At 38.7% G+C, this 18,058-nt stretch overlaps 1 protein-coding gene across 1 annotated transcript in view; it reads left to right on the plus strand.

Moving 5' to 3' along the window:
- Window positions 1–15,055, plus strand: part of LOC150088632 (zinc finger FYVE domain-containing protein 21-like) — an 85,061-nt gene extending 70,006 nt beyond the window's left edge. Inside the window, exon 7 of the mRNA XM_090370273.1 lies at window positions 15,005–15,055. Coding sequence (XP_090226399.1) covers window positions 15,005–15,040 — 36 coding nt within the window. The 3' untranslated portion in view covers window positions 15,041–15,055. The remainder of the gene's footprint in view (window positions 1–15,004) is intronic.
- The last annotated feature ends 3,003 nt before the right edge of the window (window positions 15,056–18,058 follow it).

An 18,058-nucleotide genomic window follows, 5' to 3' on the forward strand; every position in this document is an offset into this window, starting at 1 on the left:
ATTATGAGAGCTTCCTTGGACTCAGGGGAGGTACTCATAGACTGGAAATGTGCAAATGTGACCCCAATTCACAAAGGAGGATCAAAGGCTGACACAAGTAATTATAGACCTGTGAGCTTAACTTCTGTTGCAGGAAAATTAATGGAGGCACTGGTTAAAGAAGCACTACAGGATCATTTAGACAAGACTTCAGTTATAGCTTGGACACAGCATGGTTTTGTTAAGGGGAAGTCTTGCCTGACCAATTTGATTGGATACTATGATGCAGTCACAAAATAACTGGATGCAGGGAATAGCTTTGATATTATATACTTGGATCTTAGAAAGGCTTTTGATACTGTCGCACATGGAAGACTGCTGCACAAATTGGAGCAGTGTGACATTGGAGGCAAATTGCTGCTATGGATAAAGGGGTGGTTGAGGGGGAGAAGACAGAGAGTGGTAATCAATGGACACTGCTCATTGTGGACTAATGTTATTAGTGGAGTCCCTCAGGGCTCAGTGTTGGGTCCATTATTGTTTTCTGTATTTATAAATGATATTGATGATGGTATATCAAGCTTAATGTTCAAGTTTGCAGACGATACAAAGGTTGGCAGGGTTGTCAAGGACACTACTGACACTATGCTGCTGCTGCAACAGGATCTGGAAAGGTTGAGCAGATGGGCTGAGAGGTGGCAAATGAAGTTTAACATTGACAAATGTAAACTACTACACATGGGAAACAGCAACCCCAGAGCAACGTATCAACTCTGTGGTACTACACTGACAGTGGTAGAGAATGAAAGGGACTTCGGGGTGGTTGTGCAGACAGATATGAAGTTCTCTGATCAGTGCAGACGGGCTGCAAGAGTAGCTCATGGAGTATTGTCAATGATATACAGGAATTTTTCCAGCAGGGATAAGGAGGTGATTATTCCCTTGTATAAGGCAATGGTCAGGCCACACCTAGAGTACTGTATACAGGTCTGGAGGCCTCATTTCAAGAAGGATGTAGAGCTGCTGGAACGAGTACAGAGAAGGGCAACAAGATTAGTGAATGGAACAAAGGGGTGCTCTTACGAAGAAAGGCTTAAGTTTTGCAAATTACAGTGTCTGGAGACTAGGCACCAGCGAGGTGATCTGATAGAGGTGTATAAAGCCTTGAATGGTTTGAGCATGCTCAATGCTGATGGGATTCTTCCTCTAGCTCAGAATAATCACCTGAGAGGGCATAAATTCAAATTGAGGAAAGACAGATGTAGGATAGACGTGCGGAAATTTGCCTTTAGCCAGCGGGTGGTTGTTTGGTGGAACAGACTTCCATCCCTTGTCGTGGAGGTTGATAGCCTAAATAAGTTTAAGGCTTAGCTATTTTGAACGAACAGATGGGTGAAGTGGAAGTGGTTTTTTTTTTTTTTTTTTTTTGGCTGATGCTGCATAAGCTTGCTTTCTTGCATCAAATGCCTCTACTAATGCTAATGCTAATTTGGCAAATGATTTCACTGGTTTTGAATCGCAAATTCAGGCAATTGCCGAAAACACTGTGAAGATCGGAAAAGACTTGGGATTTGAAACTTTGAACACTGCCAATGTATGTGACTGCACTGACTCACAAGCAAATGACTTACATCAATAATGGCACCCTTAGTTAATTAATTTTATTTTGTGGCACCCCTACTCAGTTTTCTGCCTGTTAGATCCAACTCTCTCTCTCTCTCTCTTTATATATATAATATTTAAACAAAATGTTATATGATAGTTATTATAATAATATGATTATAAGGATGTACCTTTTTATAATGAAATTAATACTTAAATTTAAAAAAAAATAATGTTTAAGTAACTTAAACCCAAATTAAATGGCACCCCTGGAATGTTGTTGGAGCACCCCGGTTGAAAACCACTTACTTAGATGATGCAACTCTCTTGAAACTGACAAGCAAACTGCATATGAAGAATAGGAAAACAATTCTGAAGTGGCACCAAAAGAATTTTCAACAGAAGAATTGGAGAAAGTTTTTTTTGGGGAGGGGGGGGGGTTGACATGGCCTACGAAGTGATTATGAATGGAGATCCGGATGTTGAATGTAGCATCAAGATACTGCAAATTTTACAAGATGGAATTTGATGTTAAGAATTATATACCGAGAAAAGAAGAGACAACTTTACCAGACTTTATTATTGAAATATCTAAATAAACAATGAAGCTTTTTTCTCATCTCTCATGATGTTACCTTTTTTATTAATAAAATTTTTGCAATATTTTTAATTTCAAATCCTTTTAATTGGCTATCAAGTGCAAATTGTGTATAGATTTATTATAATTTGTTTATAGACTGTTTCTCTAATATGCATTCAATGAAAACCCATTATAATTATACCTTAATCAGCATGGTTTCACATAACATGCAACAGTCTGGGTGGTGGTACTCACTGCAATTAAGTAACTAATAGTCCTTTCTATTAGTAAAGCATTACTTATTCGAGGTAGTGCAGTACCATGGCAACTCATTGTGGAGGAAGAGCACAATATGAGATAGAGGGCAAATGATGCCTCCCACGCTACCATTGTAGTTTCTTAAGAGTTATCTATGGTGTATTATATAGGTGTGTGTGTGTGTGTGTGTGTGTGTGTGTGTGTGTGTTATGAAAACCTCAAACACGAGAGGTATTAGAACTGATAGTACTTAGTACCATGTGCTTGGGTTGGAGGTTGAGAAGATGAAAGAAGATATTTGTTGACATTAGATTTGAACTTCTGTAGACTGTAATCTTCAATGCTGCTGGGTTTCCAGATTAGCATCACTGGGATCTAACGCCCATACCTTGGTTCCAGGGTTACATCGTTGGAATCCGGCGTGTGCAGCCGTGCGCCGCGACCCGTGGAAGCGGAAAGGGGGATCCTGGTGGTTGAGGGGCCCAGCTTCAATACACCACTTTGGCCCCTGCTTCGACGAGACGGGTGGTCCCGGACTGGCTCGACTGGGATCAATCGGCGGGTGGTATTATACTGCTAGGGTCAACTGCGTTCCAATAAGTCTCCCTCCCTATGGTCCTGGGACGGGATAAAGACTTATTGGTAACGTGGGTATGGTGTTCTAAGCGAACTCGGCGTCCCATTCGTGTACGCAGTACCTGCTAGTTCACGGATGGGCGCCCCCTCGTAGGGCTCCGTGGTGGGTGAGGTACTTAGGCATCAGACATTTTTTCTTTACTCATATGAGTAATTTAAATTCTTCTTCTGGGGCCCCAACAAGGCCCCTACCTAACCGAGACGATAATACTGACACCAACAATGCCAAAAGAGCCAGAACTGAGGATAAAACACCATCTATAACACCGCTATTCCTCATTCTCCATTCTATCGGAGAGCAGTCAATTGGGAAGATGTCACCCTTCTTCATCCAGAAAGGATTAGAAGGGTTGGCTGGATCACCGAAAACCGTAAAACGGCTGCGTTCTGGCGATCTTTTAGTCGAAGCTTCAAGCACGAAGCAAGCAGAAAAAATCCTCAACGCGACATCCATAGGGGGAATACCGATTAGCGTAACACCCCACAAAACATTGAACTCTTCACGAGGTGTCATTTCAGAGTGGGATCTTCTTCACATTTCTGAAGAAGAGATCTGCTCTGAATTAAAAGACCAAGGAGTGACGGCTGTCAAGAGAATATCAATGCGGAAGGATGGGAATCTCGTCCCTACCCGAGTTCTCATCATAACATTTAACACCCCACGGCCTCCAAGTTCCATTAAGGCAGGCTACTTAAACTGCCCAGTGCGGCTTTACATTCCGAACCCACTGAGGTGTTTTAGATGTCAGAAATACGGCCATTCACAAACAGCTTGTCGTGGTAATCCTGCCTGCGCTCGATGTGGTACGAAAGACCACGAGAGCAAGGAGTGTTCAGCTTCCAAACCAATTTGTATAAATTGCCAAGGAGAACACCCTGCCTATTCTAGAGCATGCCAGAAGTGGAAGGACGAGAAAGAAATTCAAAAAATAAAAACAGAACTGAACATATCCTATCAGGAGGCCAGAAAACGCATTCAACCAATAAATAGTGGGAAACCTTCATACGCCCAGAAGGTTTCTGCAAAGTGCACCATCGGTACACAAACGGAGATGACTATACCACCAAAAGAGTCATTTACTCCGATTGCACGCTATTTATTGCATTCACAAAAGCCCACCCAAAAAACACAGTCAGCTGCCACTCCTATTTCCGTACCTCCTAATGCTCCACCACTACCAAAACCAAGTGGTAAAGTAAAGGTGCAAACATCGGAAGGGTCACCTGCAATACGAGAAACAATGGATGTCGAGGATAAGGAGGTATCGGATGACCCAGTTCTGGAAATCTTTGCAGAAGAAGATATGGACACAAGCCAAAGACCTGTGTTTCCAAAGAAAGATAAAGCCAGGACTGAGAAAATGAAGCCCTCAGCCCTTCGGAAACCACCTGATGGACCCAACAAATCCAAATAATGGGAAAGTTTAAATTTCTACAATGGAATTGTCGTGGATTCTGTCGAAATAGTGACGACATCAAGGCGCTCCTGAGTAAGCATGAGCCTACTTGCTTTTGCTTACAGGAGACGTATTTAAAGGCAAATGAGGACCCATACTTGCGTAACGTTTTCGTTATACGAAAAGACAGAGATGCGGATGGACCTGCCCACGGAGGCGTCGCAATCCTTGTGGGTAACCACATCCCATTTCAAGCTACACCACTTACCACCAACTTAGAGGCTGTAGCAGTTCAAGTTACTGTAGGGTTTCTTTTAACTGTTTGTTCCATCTATTTGCCACCTGGGAATGACATCCCCCAGGCAGACCTTGATGATCTCATTAGACAATTGCCGCCACCTTTTCTGTTACTAGGGGATTTTAATGGACACAATACTCTGTGGGGTAGTGTAGACATTAATGGAATGGGTCGGACTATAGAGCACATGCTTGAAAACAATGACCTGGCCCTTCTAAATGCTGGACTTAACACCTTTTGCCACATGCCTACCCGTACATTTACCGCGATCGATCTCTCTATATGCTCGCCCTCTCTCCTTCCCATGTGTACATGGGAGGTTGAAGACAATATTTATGGCAGTGACCACTTCCCCGTGATATCCACCCTTTGTAAAGGGAGACCATGCCACCCGTCCAGGATGCCACGGTGGAAGATTGGTCACGCTGACTGGAATGCCTTCAAAAATCTAGCATTATTTGATATCAACACAGTCAGCAAGGAACCGATTAATGACGCGGTAAAGTACATTACAGACGCTGTTGTCCTAGCAGCGGCAATTGCAATACCAAAGACTTCGTCTCGGTTTCCACCATTTCCAAAACCCTGGTGGAATTCCAATTGCACTGCAGCAAGAAAGTCTCAAAACAAGGCGTGGGGTATTTTTCGCCGGTACCCCACCGCAGATAACTTAATAACATTCAAACGTGCACGTGCGAAAGCACGTTACGTAAGACGTCAGAGTCAGAAGGAATCTTGGATCAAATTCACATCTTCTATCAATCAGGCTTCATCATCTAAGCTTGTGTGGGATAAAGTCCGAAAAATGAAGGGGAAATATATATCCCACCCTTTTTCGATTCTGGAGTATAATGGATCTGCAATTGCAGACCAAACTGCAATTGCAAATACTCTTGGGGAGGTATTTGCTAAAGTGTCTGCCAAAACATCTTACCACCCTGAGTTTCTGGCCCTCAAACAAAATGTTGAAAGGCAACCTTTGAAATTGTCATCAAAGAACTGTGAAGCATACAATCAACCCTTCACTGAATGGGAAATGAAAGCGGCACTATCACTATCCCAGGCGAGTGCCGTAGGGCCGGATGACATCCATTATGAGATGATAAAACATCTTTCGTCTCAATCTCTGGATCAGTTGCTCTGTTTGTACAACAGAGTTTATCTTGAAGATGAGTTTCCGGACTCCTGGCATAAGGCAATCGTGCTTGCGTTTCCAAAACCAGGAAAAGATCCAAAATCTCCGAGTAATTACCGTCCCATTGCTTTGACAAGCTGCTTGTGCAAGATCCTGGAAAGGATGGTGAATGCCCGTCTCATGTGGTATTTAGAAGGGAATGACCTCCTTTCCAAAGTTCAGTGTGGTTTCCGAAGGAACAGGTCAACACTTGACCATCTTATAAGACTGGAAACATCTATCCGAGATGCTTTCCTTAAACGTGAACACCTGGTGTCAATTTTCTTTGATATCGAAAAAGCGTATGACACGGCCTGGAGATTTGGAATCTTAAAGGATATCCATGATCTGGGTCTGAGGGGCCATCTAGCCTTCTTCATTAAAAATTTCTTATTGAACCGGTCATTCCAAGTTCGTGTCGGCTCTGTTTATTCTCAATCTTTTTGTCAAGAAGAAGGAGTCCCCCAAGGGTCAGTGTTAAGTGTTACGCTTTTCGCTATCAAAGTTAATTCTATTACTGAACAACTTCCTCGAACCGTAAACAGCGCCCTCTTTGTTGATGACTTTACCATCTTCTGTCAGTCATGCAACATGAGGGTTATTGAACGACAATTGCAGCATGCCATTGACCATGTAAAAACTTGGGCAATGGCTAATGGTTTCAGGCTATCACCACAGAAGACCGTCTGCGTACATTTTTGTCGCAAACGGAACCTTCACCCTGAACCAGAACTCAAACTTGGACAACACATCATTCCAGTAGTACCTGAGACAAAATTCTTAGGTCTCACATTCGATAAGAAGTTGACATTTTTACCACATATCCGTCAACTGCGAACAAGGTGCACGAGGGGATTGAATCTCCTTCGTGCCATCTCCTCAAATAAATGGGGGGCAGACCGATGCACTTTACTGCGTCTTTATCGTACACTTGTTCGTTCAAAATTAGACTATGGGTCCCAAGTGTACGCATCGGCTAGAAATAGCGTACTATGGTGGCTAGACCCACTGCACCACCAAGCCATCCGTACTGCAACTGGAACATTCAGAACATCTCCCGTCCAGAGTTTATACGTCGAAGCAGGTGAACCACCACTATTGCTCCGACGAAAGCAATTGTCGCTAAACTATACCTTCAAACTAAAATCCCTGCCAGACAACCCAACGTGGGCTTGTGTTTTTGAGCCACGATGGGAAACGCTTTATAAAACCCGTCAGACTGCTAACCGATCCTTTGGCATCCGTGTCCAAGATCTGCTCAGAGAGCTCAACATTACGGTAGACAATGTTGCAAAGTCACCAAGGCATCTACTTCCACCCTGGCATGCTCGCTTACCATCATGTGACTTCTCCATAAAACGTTGGGGTCAAGCCATAACTCCGTCCTCTGTCTACCAACAACTCTATGCTGCCCATCGATCCGATTACTCTGATTTCTTGCCTGTGTTCACTGATGGCTCGAAGTCAGAGTTGTCTGTAGGATCTGCTGCTGTCTTTCCAGATTGTACTATATCTGGGAAGATTCCCCTCGAATGCAGCATATATACAGCTGAGTTGTATGCTATAGAGCTAGCCTTGGACCACATTAAAACCCGGAAGCATCAAAGATGTATGGTGTACACTGACTCTTCAAGTACACTGCAGGCTTTATCGGGGATGAGACATAATCCTCATCCAATATTGACCCGGGTTCAGCAGACTTTACATTCTTTGTTTGAGAGTTCACTCGATATCCGTTTCTGCTGGATCCCAAGCCACATTGGGATCAGGGGAAATGAACTGGCTGATGCTGCGGCCAGATCACCAGAACCCCAAAACACGTATTGCCTGTTAGTCCCTTATACAGACTACAGGCAAATAATACACCAAAAGATTAATTCCCAATGGCAACAATCTTGGCATGAGCAAGTCACAAACAAGCTCTATCAGATAAAGCCTGTAATCGGACATTGGCAGTCTAGTCTGCGCAGGAACCGCAGAGAGGAAGTTGTTTTAGCTCGCCTCCGCATAGGACACAGTCATCTTACACATGCTTTTCTGCTGAGGGCAGATGACTGTCCTATGTGCGAGAACTGTGGCACCATTTTAACTATTTATCACATTTTAACCGTGTGTCCACGTTTTACCCCTGAACGTGATTTTTATTTTACCGCTTTTAGTCATCTGGCTGAGCCTTATACACTCAGCCAGATTTTATCCGACAATGACCACGTGTCTGCTGTTTTTAGCTTTTTAAAATCAATAAACGTTTTCGCTTATATATAAAATTTACATTTTATTGTGAAATTTTGTTGATTTACCTTTTATGCATTTGCTAAATTTTTTGACATAGTGACCTAATTAATTAGGTCACTGAAAGTATACTCTTTTATACATGACCTGGTCTTGGCGCATTATAGCCTAAGTTGCTAATGCGCCAATAAAACCCAAATCAAACTCAAACTCAAAACTGTAATCTTCAGGAAATACGTATGAAGGAAGGTTGTTCCAGAAAGCGGCAGTTGAATGAATAAATGAGGAAGATGAAAAGTTGGTTCTGTGAGTTTGAAGTTGTACAGTAAATGGATGTTTGCTGGTGGCGGCTCGTGTTCGGACTGTTTTGAAAGAGAGCGGGAATTATAGAAGCCATTTCAGAAGAACAGTGCCCATGGAAGTATCTGTAGAAAAGGCATGCAGCAGAAACAGTGCGTCTATGAGACAGTGAGTGGAGAGACTGTTAGAGATAAGTCATTAATTAACCTAACTGCCCTCTTCTGAATGGAACCTAGAAGCCTGAGAGAGGTTTTTGGGGCACTGCCCCAGATGTGGAAACAATATTCCATGGTAGGGGGGGATTTGCGATATGTAAAGAGTGAACAACTGTTCGGAAGAAAAGTAACGCCGAGAGCGAAAGAGAAAACCAAGTTTTTTAGATGCAGAGGAAGCAATATTTGTAATATGCTTGCGCCAAGAGAGATTAGAAGTCAGGTAATCCCCAAAAGAGATATATCATTTTGCCTAGAAATCGGAGTATCACCAAAGATAAGCATTGGAGCAGAAGAATCCTTTTTTCGAGATATAAGACAAGACTGAGTTTTAGAAGGATTGAAATCAACTAAGTTGTCTTTGTCCCACTGGAGAATTACCTGGAGATTGGCATTTAAGTAGTTGGTAGTGGATATTTGAGAAGTTGAAGCTGATTGAGCAGGGCAATGGAAAGTGGAATGCAATGTGCTATCATCAGCAAAACTGTGGATAGGATTACCAGTCAATGGAAGAAGGTCATTAATATACAAGAGGAAAAGAGTGGTGGAAAGAACTGAACCTTGGGGGAAACCAGCAGTGAGCGATCAGAGAGAAAATTGGATAACCAATTACAAAAAAAAATGGTTGGCAAACCATAAGATCGAAGCTTGTTTAGAAGACCTTTATGCCAATCACGATCGAAAGCGTTTGAGATAATAAGAGCAACTGCTTGCGTTTCACCAAACTTTTCCATTGAAGTTGTCCATAAATGGGTAACGTAAGCCAGAATATCACCAGTGGATCGACACTGATGGAATTCATACTAGCGATCGTTGATCAGACGGAAGGTTTCTAGGTAGTTTAAGTGTTGGCGGCTAATTGATTTCTCCATTATTTTAGAAAGAGTAGAAGTAATTGCAATGGGACAATAATTGGAAAGGAGGGACTTGTCACCCTTTTTAGGAACTGGCTGGATATGAGCAAACTTCCAAGCAAAAGAAAAAACACCTTTGGAATAAGAAAGTGAAAAAAGGCGACAAAGAACAGGAGTAAGTTCAGAAGCACAGGTTTTGAGAACAAGTGGAGAAATACGATCAGGACATGGAGCTTTCTTAGCATCGAGATTCTTCAAAATCCTTCTGACATCCTTTTGATGGAATGTAGGCATCGAATGGAGCGTGTTGGGAATGGTGGGAGGTGTTTTAACAAGATCATTAATACATGAGTTGGAAGAAAAATGGGATGCTAGCAGGTCAGCTTTATTCTTAGCTGAAGTGACAACAGAACCATCTGGTTTTGACAGAGGTGGGAGCAGAGATGGGCAAAAGTTGTGGCCAGTAGTTTTGGCAAGAGACCAGAATGCTCGGCTACCATTAGGGCAAGAAACAAGTTTTCTACTTGTAGCCTGTTCAAAATCTAGTTTGGACTGATTAATGACTGCTTTACAATTGTTGTGAGCTTTGGTGTAGGCAGAAAATGAAACTGAAGACTTGGAAACAAGCCAATTACGATATGCAACATTCTTCTCTTGTGAACAGCCTTAGCACATTTATTGGAAAACCAAGGTTTAGATAAAGGATGAGATTTTAAAGTGGAGAGTGGAATAAAGGATTCCATTCTACAAGAATAATTTCACTGACACAATCTGAGCAAATGTTGACATCAGAAATTTTGAAACAGTAATCCGACCAAGGAAAAGAAGAAAAGAAATCTTGCAATTCATCCCATTTTGCATTCTTGTAATGTCAGACAACACGAGGTTGGGCATAGCCATGAGATAAAGGCTCTATTAGAGAAGAGACAATCACTAAGTTGTGATCGGAGGTACCTAAAGGACCACTCATTTTGACTGTGTACTTAGAAGGGTTGTTTGTGAAAAAGAGATCAAATGTGTTCGCTGTATGGTTAGGATTGCCCGGTATTCTTCTAGGTAAATGAACAATCTGTGCAAGGTCATTAGTAATTGCAAAAGCCTCAGCATCTCGACAAGCTGGGTTAGTGTGACTAGAAAACAGAAGCCATTGAGTTGTGAACATTAAAATCACCAAGGGAAATTACCTCACTGTTTGGAAAGTTGGACTGGAGAAAATCAAATTGCAAAGAGAGGAAGTCAAAGAGCTCCAAGTGATTAGTGGAGTTGGGAAAATGGTAGAGACAACAGATGAATTTGACAGAATGAGGTAGAGAGATTTTAAGCCATAGAAGATCGAAAAGAGGAGATTCCAAATTACCAAGACTCTGACAGGGAATGTCGGAACAGACATATGCACAAGTACCACCTTTGAGGCGAAAAGAATTGCACAGCGAATAATTTGCGCAACTGAGATGAGCAGTAGTTAAATCAACCGATAACTGAGATTCTGTCAGAAAAAGTACATGGGGTTTGGCAGACTCTAAGTGGAAATGGACATCGTTGAGATTAGAATTGAGACCGCGTATATTTGTGAAATGGATTAGGAAGTGTTTGTGAGGTTTAGATCTTTTCGCAGATGTTTACTCTATTAGTTTGACAATTCGTGGTGTATTCAATAGTAAGAAAAAGTAGGTGGGACATTCTGTATGAAGTAATGAAATTTTTGGATATGCCGTACACATGGTAAGAATATACCGAGATCCTTGACATAACGTGGCTTCGACAATGCCCCCCCCCCCACATACACACTACTCAGACTACCTCCACTCACTATCTGGCTGAGTAGAGGTAGCAAGATTATACATTAACTGATCCGGAAGCCTCCTAAAGAGTTACCAATAGGTTCGGTCTGGTGTACTAACTAGCGGCTGGCCTGCGAACACCGTTTTAGAGCTATGCCCCTGAAATGTAAGGAAGATTGGATCTCACCATGATGTTCATCATAACCTCAAAAGTCATCAGTCATACTGCATGATTTAAGAGATGGGGGAAGGGTTGACCGGAACGTAGCTCTGGAGACTAAACATGGGTTCTACCACTTCAAGCCTCCAATAAGCAAAGTGGTGGTATTGCACCAGTTAATGAGAGTCATCTACCACCTAGTATTGCTTGGTAACGCAGAGGGGTGACATTCCTCCATGTGGTTTGGGTGCCACACCTCGACCCCTGCTTATGTTGGTTCATACTTGGGTGGTCACCCACTGTGTGCTTGTGCATGGGGGTTATATCCAGGATTACACTCAGTCCCACCATCGTGAAGGTGCAAGCAGAGGATTTGGCTGTCACAGACCGTCCGGACTTTGCCGAAATTGGGTCTACTTGAATGTCAGCTGAATATCAGTTCCATCAGCGTTTTAGATTCCCAGGTAGCATGACAGCTTGTCTGGCATATCTGAGAGAATGTCTGTAACAACCTCAAGGACCAATATATGTGTGTGTGTATTTATACACATGCACACATACACATATATACACACATGTGTGTGTCTCAGGGGTCACACATATAAATATGTACAAGGAGCAGGGTCAGATTTACACATAAGCTAAATAAGCTACAGCTTAGGGCCCTCACATTACAAGGAGCCTCGCTCCATCTTAAAAAAAAAATCCTTATTTTAATATTGTCACAGGTAAGGGAGGAGGGCCTTGTATATGTTATAGCTTAGGGCCACAGCAAGTTTAAATCTGGCCTTGACAGGGAGATTGAGAACTATGTATATACACACTTTAATGATCCATAATTTTCCAATTAGATGATCAATTTGTATAATATTTTTTTCAGATTGGCTGAAAAAATATTACACAAATTTTATTAAGTTTTAATAATTAAGTTTTAATGAGAGAAATGAGTTTCTTATGTAGTACTGGAAATTTGAAAATGTTGTAGAGGTTCAGCATGCATGGGAAAGACAATATGGAATGAGGATGCTTACTTGTCTAATGGCACCTCCGTAGCCAGGTGGGCAGGAGCAGCAGTGCTCTATACAAAAACAATGGCTGCGAGATTCGAACGAAACAATGGTTTTACATATATTAAGTAGTAATCTACAGAAACTGTATCTAAATTAAAAATAAAAAAAACCAGTGTAACTAGAACTATAAGGCTACTTATATTGGGAAGGAGCAGCAGTGTGTAGCACACACTTCTTGATTAGACCGGGGTTTGAGCCCGTGATCCACTAAATACGGAGGATGCGGAAAGATCAGGTAATGACCACCACATATCCCCGGAGCAATATGGCCTTAGTTGCTAATGCTCCTAAAAAAACAAATAATAACAACAACTTGTCTAATAATAACCCATCTATGTGATAAATTTGAGGAATGTGTTTCTTGTTGTTTGATATTGTATACAATATCAAAACAACAAGAAATTAGAGGAAAAGGACTTAAGGAAGTATCAAAAATTTTAAAGCTATCACAAATGCGTTTTAGCATTTCCCACAGAAGTGAAAATGAATCAATTTAGAACTGCAAATGAATCAATTTAGGGCTATAAGACTTTTAAAGGACATGAATTTGAAGCTTTTTAGACCTCACTGCATGCAATATGGGAAGATCCAGATCAACAAACACAGTTTTGCGAGTGAACCTGTCATAAAAAATGGTGGAATCAGTCCTTTTGAAGATGCATTTATGGTCAGACGAAGCCATGTTCAAACTAAGTGTACATTTGAATCATCATAGCTCTGTTGATTGGTCAGTAAAAATCCTCACCTCACTTTACAGAAAGATCTCTTCTTGTAGGATTTTCAGACTTGAGAGATTCAGTGGCACTCCACTCTTACTGGAGAGAGTTATCTTGAAATGTCAAGCAATTATGCAGTGGCCAATATCAGAAGCATGTTTTCAGATGTAGTGGAGTTTTTTCATTAGAATGGCTTGCCTTCACAATTTCATACTGCTGTCCATGACTAACTGGAGAGGGAATTTTGTGAACGATGGATAAGTCACAGAGGGTGTTGTTGAATACACATTCTGCATAGATTTAATAATACCAAATAATGCTTTGTATAGAATTTATACCCAAAAAAAAAAAAAAAAAAAAAAATAGAAGTTAATGCTTTAGAACTTGTGTTTTCTTTGTCTTTATAGTCAAGGTATAATATTCTTTAAGCTATTTCATTTTTTGGCTTGTTTATAAGATTGGTTGTATAAACAAGTTAGAACTTGACAGATTTAATGAGAAATTCTCAAGTACTGAATTATAGTTGTAGTTGAATATTTTATCCAGAGAAATTATTCAATAGTCTAGGAAGACAGATTTGGTGCTACCACATTTACCTGTGCATCCTTATAAAGGTATCAGTGATGGTAATACTTATAGTAATGAAATTTTCACTCAGTTATAATAATAACATATTATTTTGTTATTGGTCACCAAAATATTTTTTAAAATCAAGCTATTGTGAAAAATTACATCTCTGACTCTGAGAACTGTAAAATGTGATTTGTATCCACAGAATATCTGAAAGTACCTATGGCCCTTTCAGATATTCTGTTGGTGATGTGAGAAACTCTTGTTGGTGTTGTGAGGAACTTATTGATACTTTACTGAGTTGGGCTAAGTTATTAATTTCGGGCAGAAATGTAGTTTCTGCATTCACTCACTTTTATTTTTATTATTTTTTCCCCTCTTTTACCCCTGTTTTGTGGAAATATTGCTAACAGAAAAGCTGACCTAAGAAAATGCATTTTACAGACTTCAGTATAATTTTTGTGCTTTGTGAAAAATAAAAAAAGGTTACACATTTCTTTGTAATTGATGATTAAAACAAAACTGCTTTTTAGCAGTATGTCACTTTTGAAAGTAATCTCTAACACATAGGACTTTTTACTAGCCATGTCAAGTATAATAAATAAATTTCTGTTTATATGCAGTACATTCACCACAGCTGGTTGAGTTTACAACTTCATTGTGAGCATTTTATTGCAGTTGATATACCAGTACACTAGTTAATAATGGGACATATGTTTTTTTGAGGTCGTGTATAGGTTTATTAGCATGTGGTATGCACTCATATCCCCAATGTTAATCCAGGTTAATCTGGTTTCCCAGACCTATTAAAAAAATAATACAAATTTTTACATTTTAGTAATGTATGTAGTTTCTCTATTTAGTAAGTATGTAGCTTTAGTATAGTTTATAATATGTATAGTATAGTTTTACAACGAACTTTTGAGAATGAATAACAGGAGGAACATTTTATATATTTTATAACTGTTTTTTTTTGTATGCATAATAATTTCTTGCATCAAGCTATATGAAAGAAATGCTTTATATCTTTTTTTTTTTTTTTGTATCACAACTTTGGCAGTGAGGTATATTTCTTGTGTTTTATTTATTTTATCTTATATTGATCTTATATTTATTAGATTTCTTATATATATGCGCAGGTTAGTAAATTATTAGCTAGAATTTAATTATGTTTTGTTCATATAGGCACTGAAGCTACTGAGTTCTCCACCAACACCATGATGTCCCATATTATACGAATGCCTTAAAACAAATAGTTTTCCTCCATGATTGGGATTATTTTATCTCCCAAGGATTCATTTCAGTGGAATTGTGAACCACAAAAGTAGAGATGTGTGTATATTTTATAAAGCTTCATTTTAGACAACAATAATATATATCAGGGATTTCACCACTTTATTTATACAGTGCTTAAAATAATGACTTGATATTTGAATTTTGTGTATAGCTTTATTAATATCAGACTAAGTAAGTAAACAAATGTGGTTCAAGATGATACTGTATTCCAGTATGAGAATATATAACAAAGTGACTATTGTTTCAACAGTATTTGGATTGGGTTGTGATGATAAGAAGTCACTTCACTGTATACATACTTTAGATATTGTAAAATATCTCAAATTTTTGTATTTGTCAGATTTTATTTGTTGCTGTATGACCAAGCTGGATGTCACTGTCAGTTGATATCTCTATTGCTTTTGTTGGATGTCCCTATGTGACTATTTTCTCTTGCTATCTAGGAAATTGTATATTAATTTCATCTGCTGTTACTTTTTATTTGTTATAATAGCTAATGCAATGAATAACTAAATGCAATGTTAGTAGGTCTTAATACGATCTATGTCAATATCAGCACATATCTATTATGTAGTTGGTGGAATATTTCATCTAGCAAGTTTTAATAATTACTGGATGAGATCTTAATCATCTTGTTTGGTTGCCACAGCAGTATAGATCTGATTTGACTATTTTGTTCTGTTATTCTAAATTGCAATAATCTCAGCGCGCATATGAACTGCAACCATGCGTACTTTGATAAACATTTGGCTAATTTTATGTTCAAATTTATCATTGTGTACACTGTTAAATTGGATATGACCAAGATTAAACCATCAGTAAAATCTTAACCTAAATGCAATATATTTTTAGTTACCATTAAAAATATGGCAAATAACAAATTTGGTTTAGATTTCTCTTAAATTTCAAATTACCAGTTGAACATCTTTAGCTTCAGCTCTGTCTGAATTAGTTTGCTTACTATGTTCAATCATATGTCATGAGACTTATGCAGCCATCATTTGATGGCTTGCTGTTGTCTACCCTGTTTGCATATTTTCTGTTATAGAAGAATGTATTTTTAGTTTGTCTTTTTTTTTTTTTTTTGGTGGGAGGAAAGACTATGGGTAAAACTGTACACACTTTATATAAGATCAGATAACTTAGTACCCCTGTGAAAAAGTTGTTAGTATTAGTCTGGCCAATGACAAGAATTAAACTCCAACCTTTACAAATGGGTGGTCAGTGATAGCTATTATACTGCCATGGACACTACTCTTGTGTCCTAGTTTTTCATTGACATGAATTGAAAATTCAAATAAGGCTTTCAATAGCATTCTTTGTACAAATATTTTGAAGTGAATTAATATTGTTCATCATCATGAACTTGATCTGGCTTAGGTCTTTTAAGACCTGTTCTGTTGTAGCTCTTGGAGGTGGTTTTGATCTTGCTGTCGTTGTTTTGGTCAGCTCACATCGCTCTTGCCTGTAGGTTTGTAGTTAAATGCTAATTTTGGGATCTGTTTGGGTTCTTTCTTTCTTTCTATGTGACTGATCCATTTTTTCTGATCCTTTTTATGTTTGAATATCTGGATACCGTTTTATGTTTAAATATCTGAATTTCTTTCATGGTCTAACCTTGTAAAGCCTAATAATGATCTTAAAAATCATATTTTTGCTGCTTCCAGCTTTTGTGCATCTTTCTTATTTATCACCCAAGTCTCATAACTGTAAAAGGGACTGATTTTAAAGTAATGTTGTGCAATTGTAATTTTGTTTCAGTTATATTTTTTACTGAAGTGGCATTTAATTGTTCCATTCATTTTGTTATATTTTTGTAGTTTAGTATGGATAACTTTCCCTTCATTTGATATTAAACTTCCCAGATAAGTAAAATCAGATATTTGTTCTATTATTTTGTCATCAATAACAATTTTGACTCTGTATGTTTTTTTCCACATAGTCCCAATGATTTTGTTTTTGATGTGATCTTCATCTCTATTTTTTTGCCTATTTTATTTAGTTCATTAACTGCTGTCTCTAGTTCATCTTTTGATTTTGCAATTATAACTTGATTGTCAGCATATAATGTAGTTTGGATTTTATTCTGTTGTTCAGCTGTATTCCATTGTTAACTGTTTGTTTCAATTATTAACTGTTTGTTTCCATTTTTTAATAATTTTATTAATGTAAATATTAAATAAATTTGGTGACAGTCCACATCCTTGTTTGACTCCTTTATTGGTGTTAATTGGGTCTGATAGTTGACCATTAGAATATTTTATGCAAACTTTTGAATTTTTATATAGGCTTGTCTTGCTTTCTGGAGTTGAGTTTTTATATTTTCTTCATGTAAAATCTGTCAAAGTTTTTCTCTGTTTGCATTATCATTTGCTTTTTTTTTTTTCATAATCAATAAATAGAAGAAATCTTGGTAAATTAAATTCTCTTCTTTTCTAAAAAATTTGTTGTAATGAGAAAATGGCATCTATTGTACTTCTTCCTTTTCTGAACCCATATTGTTCTTCTTCTAAAAATTATTTATTAAGTTTATTCTTTAGTATATTAGAGTATAGCTTTGATTCAGTTGCTAGCAGTATTATCCTCTGCAGCCTTTTTTTTTTTAACCTCTGTAGTTAGGGTTATTTCTGCAGCATTTTTTTGTCTAAATTGATTACTATTCCCATTTCCCAATCTTTGGGTATCAGTTGCTTATGCCATATGATGTTAAATAATTTTAATAGTGCGTTTTTTTAGTAAGGTGCCACCATATTTAAATAGTTTGCTTAAATTGTCTGGTCCTGGGTTTTTTTGGTTTTCCGATTTTTGTAATATTAAGTCCAGTTCTTCCATTGTTATATTTTCTTCATCTTTGGTTACCACAGATTCATCTTCCTACTCTTCCTTAGTACCAGGACTATACCATAGTTTAGATTCTGAACACTATTCTAAACTTAAAAATAG

Source organism: Mastigoproctus giganteus, chromosome 3, assembly GCF_048544385.1.
Source record: "Mastigoproctus giganteus isolate SK-2022 chromosome 3, ASM4854438v1, whole genome shotgun sequence".
NCBI lineage: Eukaryota > Metazoa > Arthropoda > Arachnida > Uropygi > Thelyphonidae > Mastigoproctus > Mastigoproctus giganteus.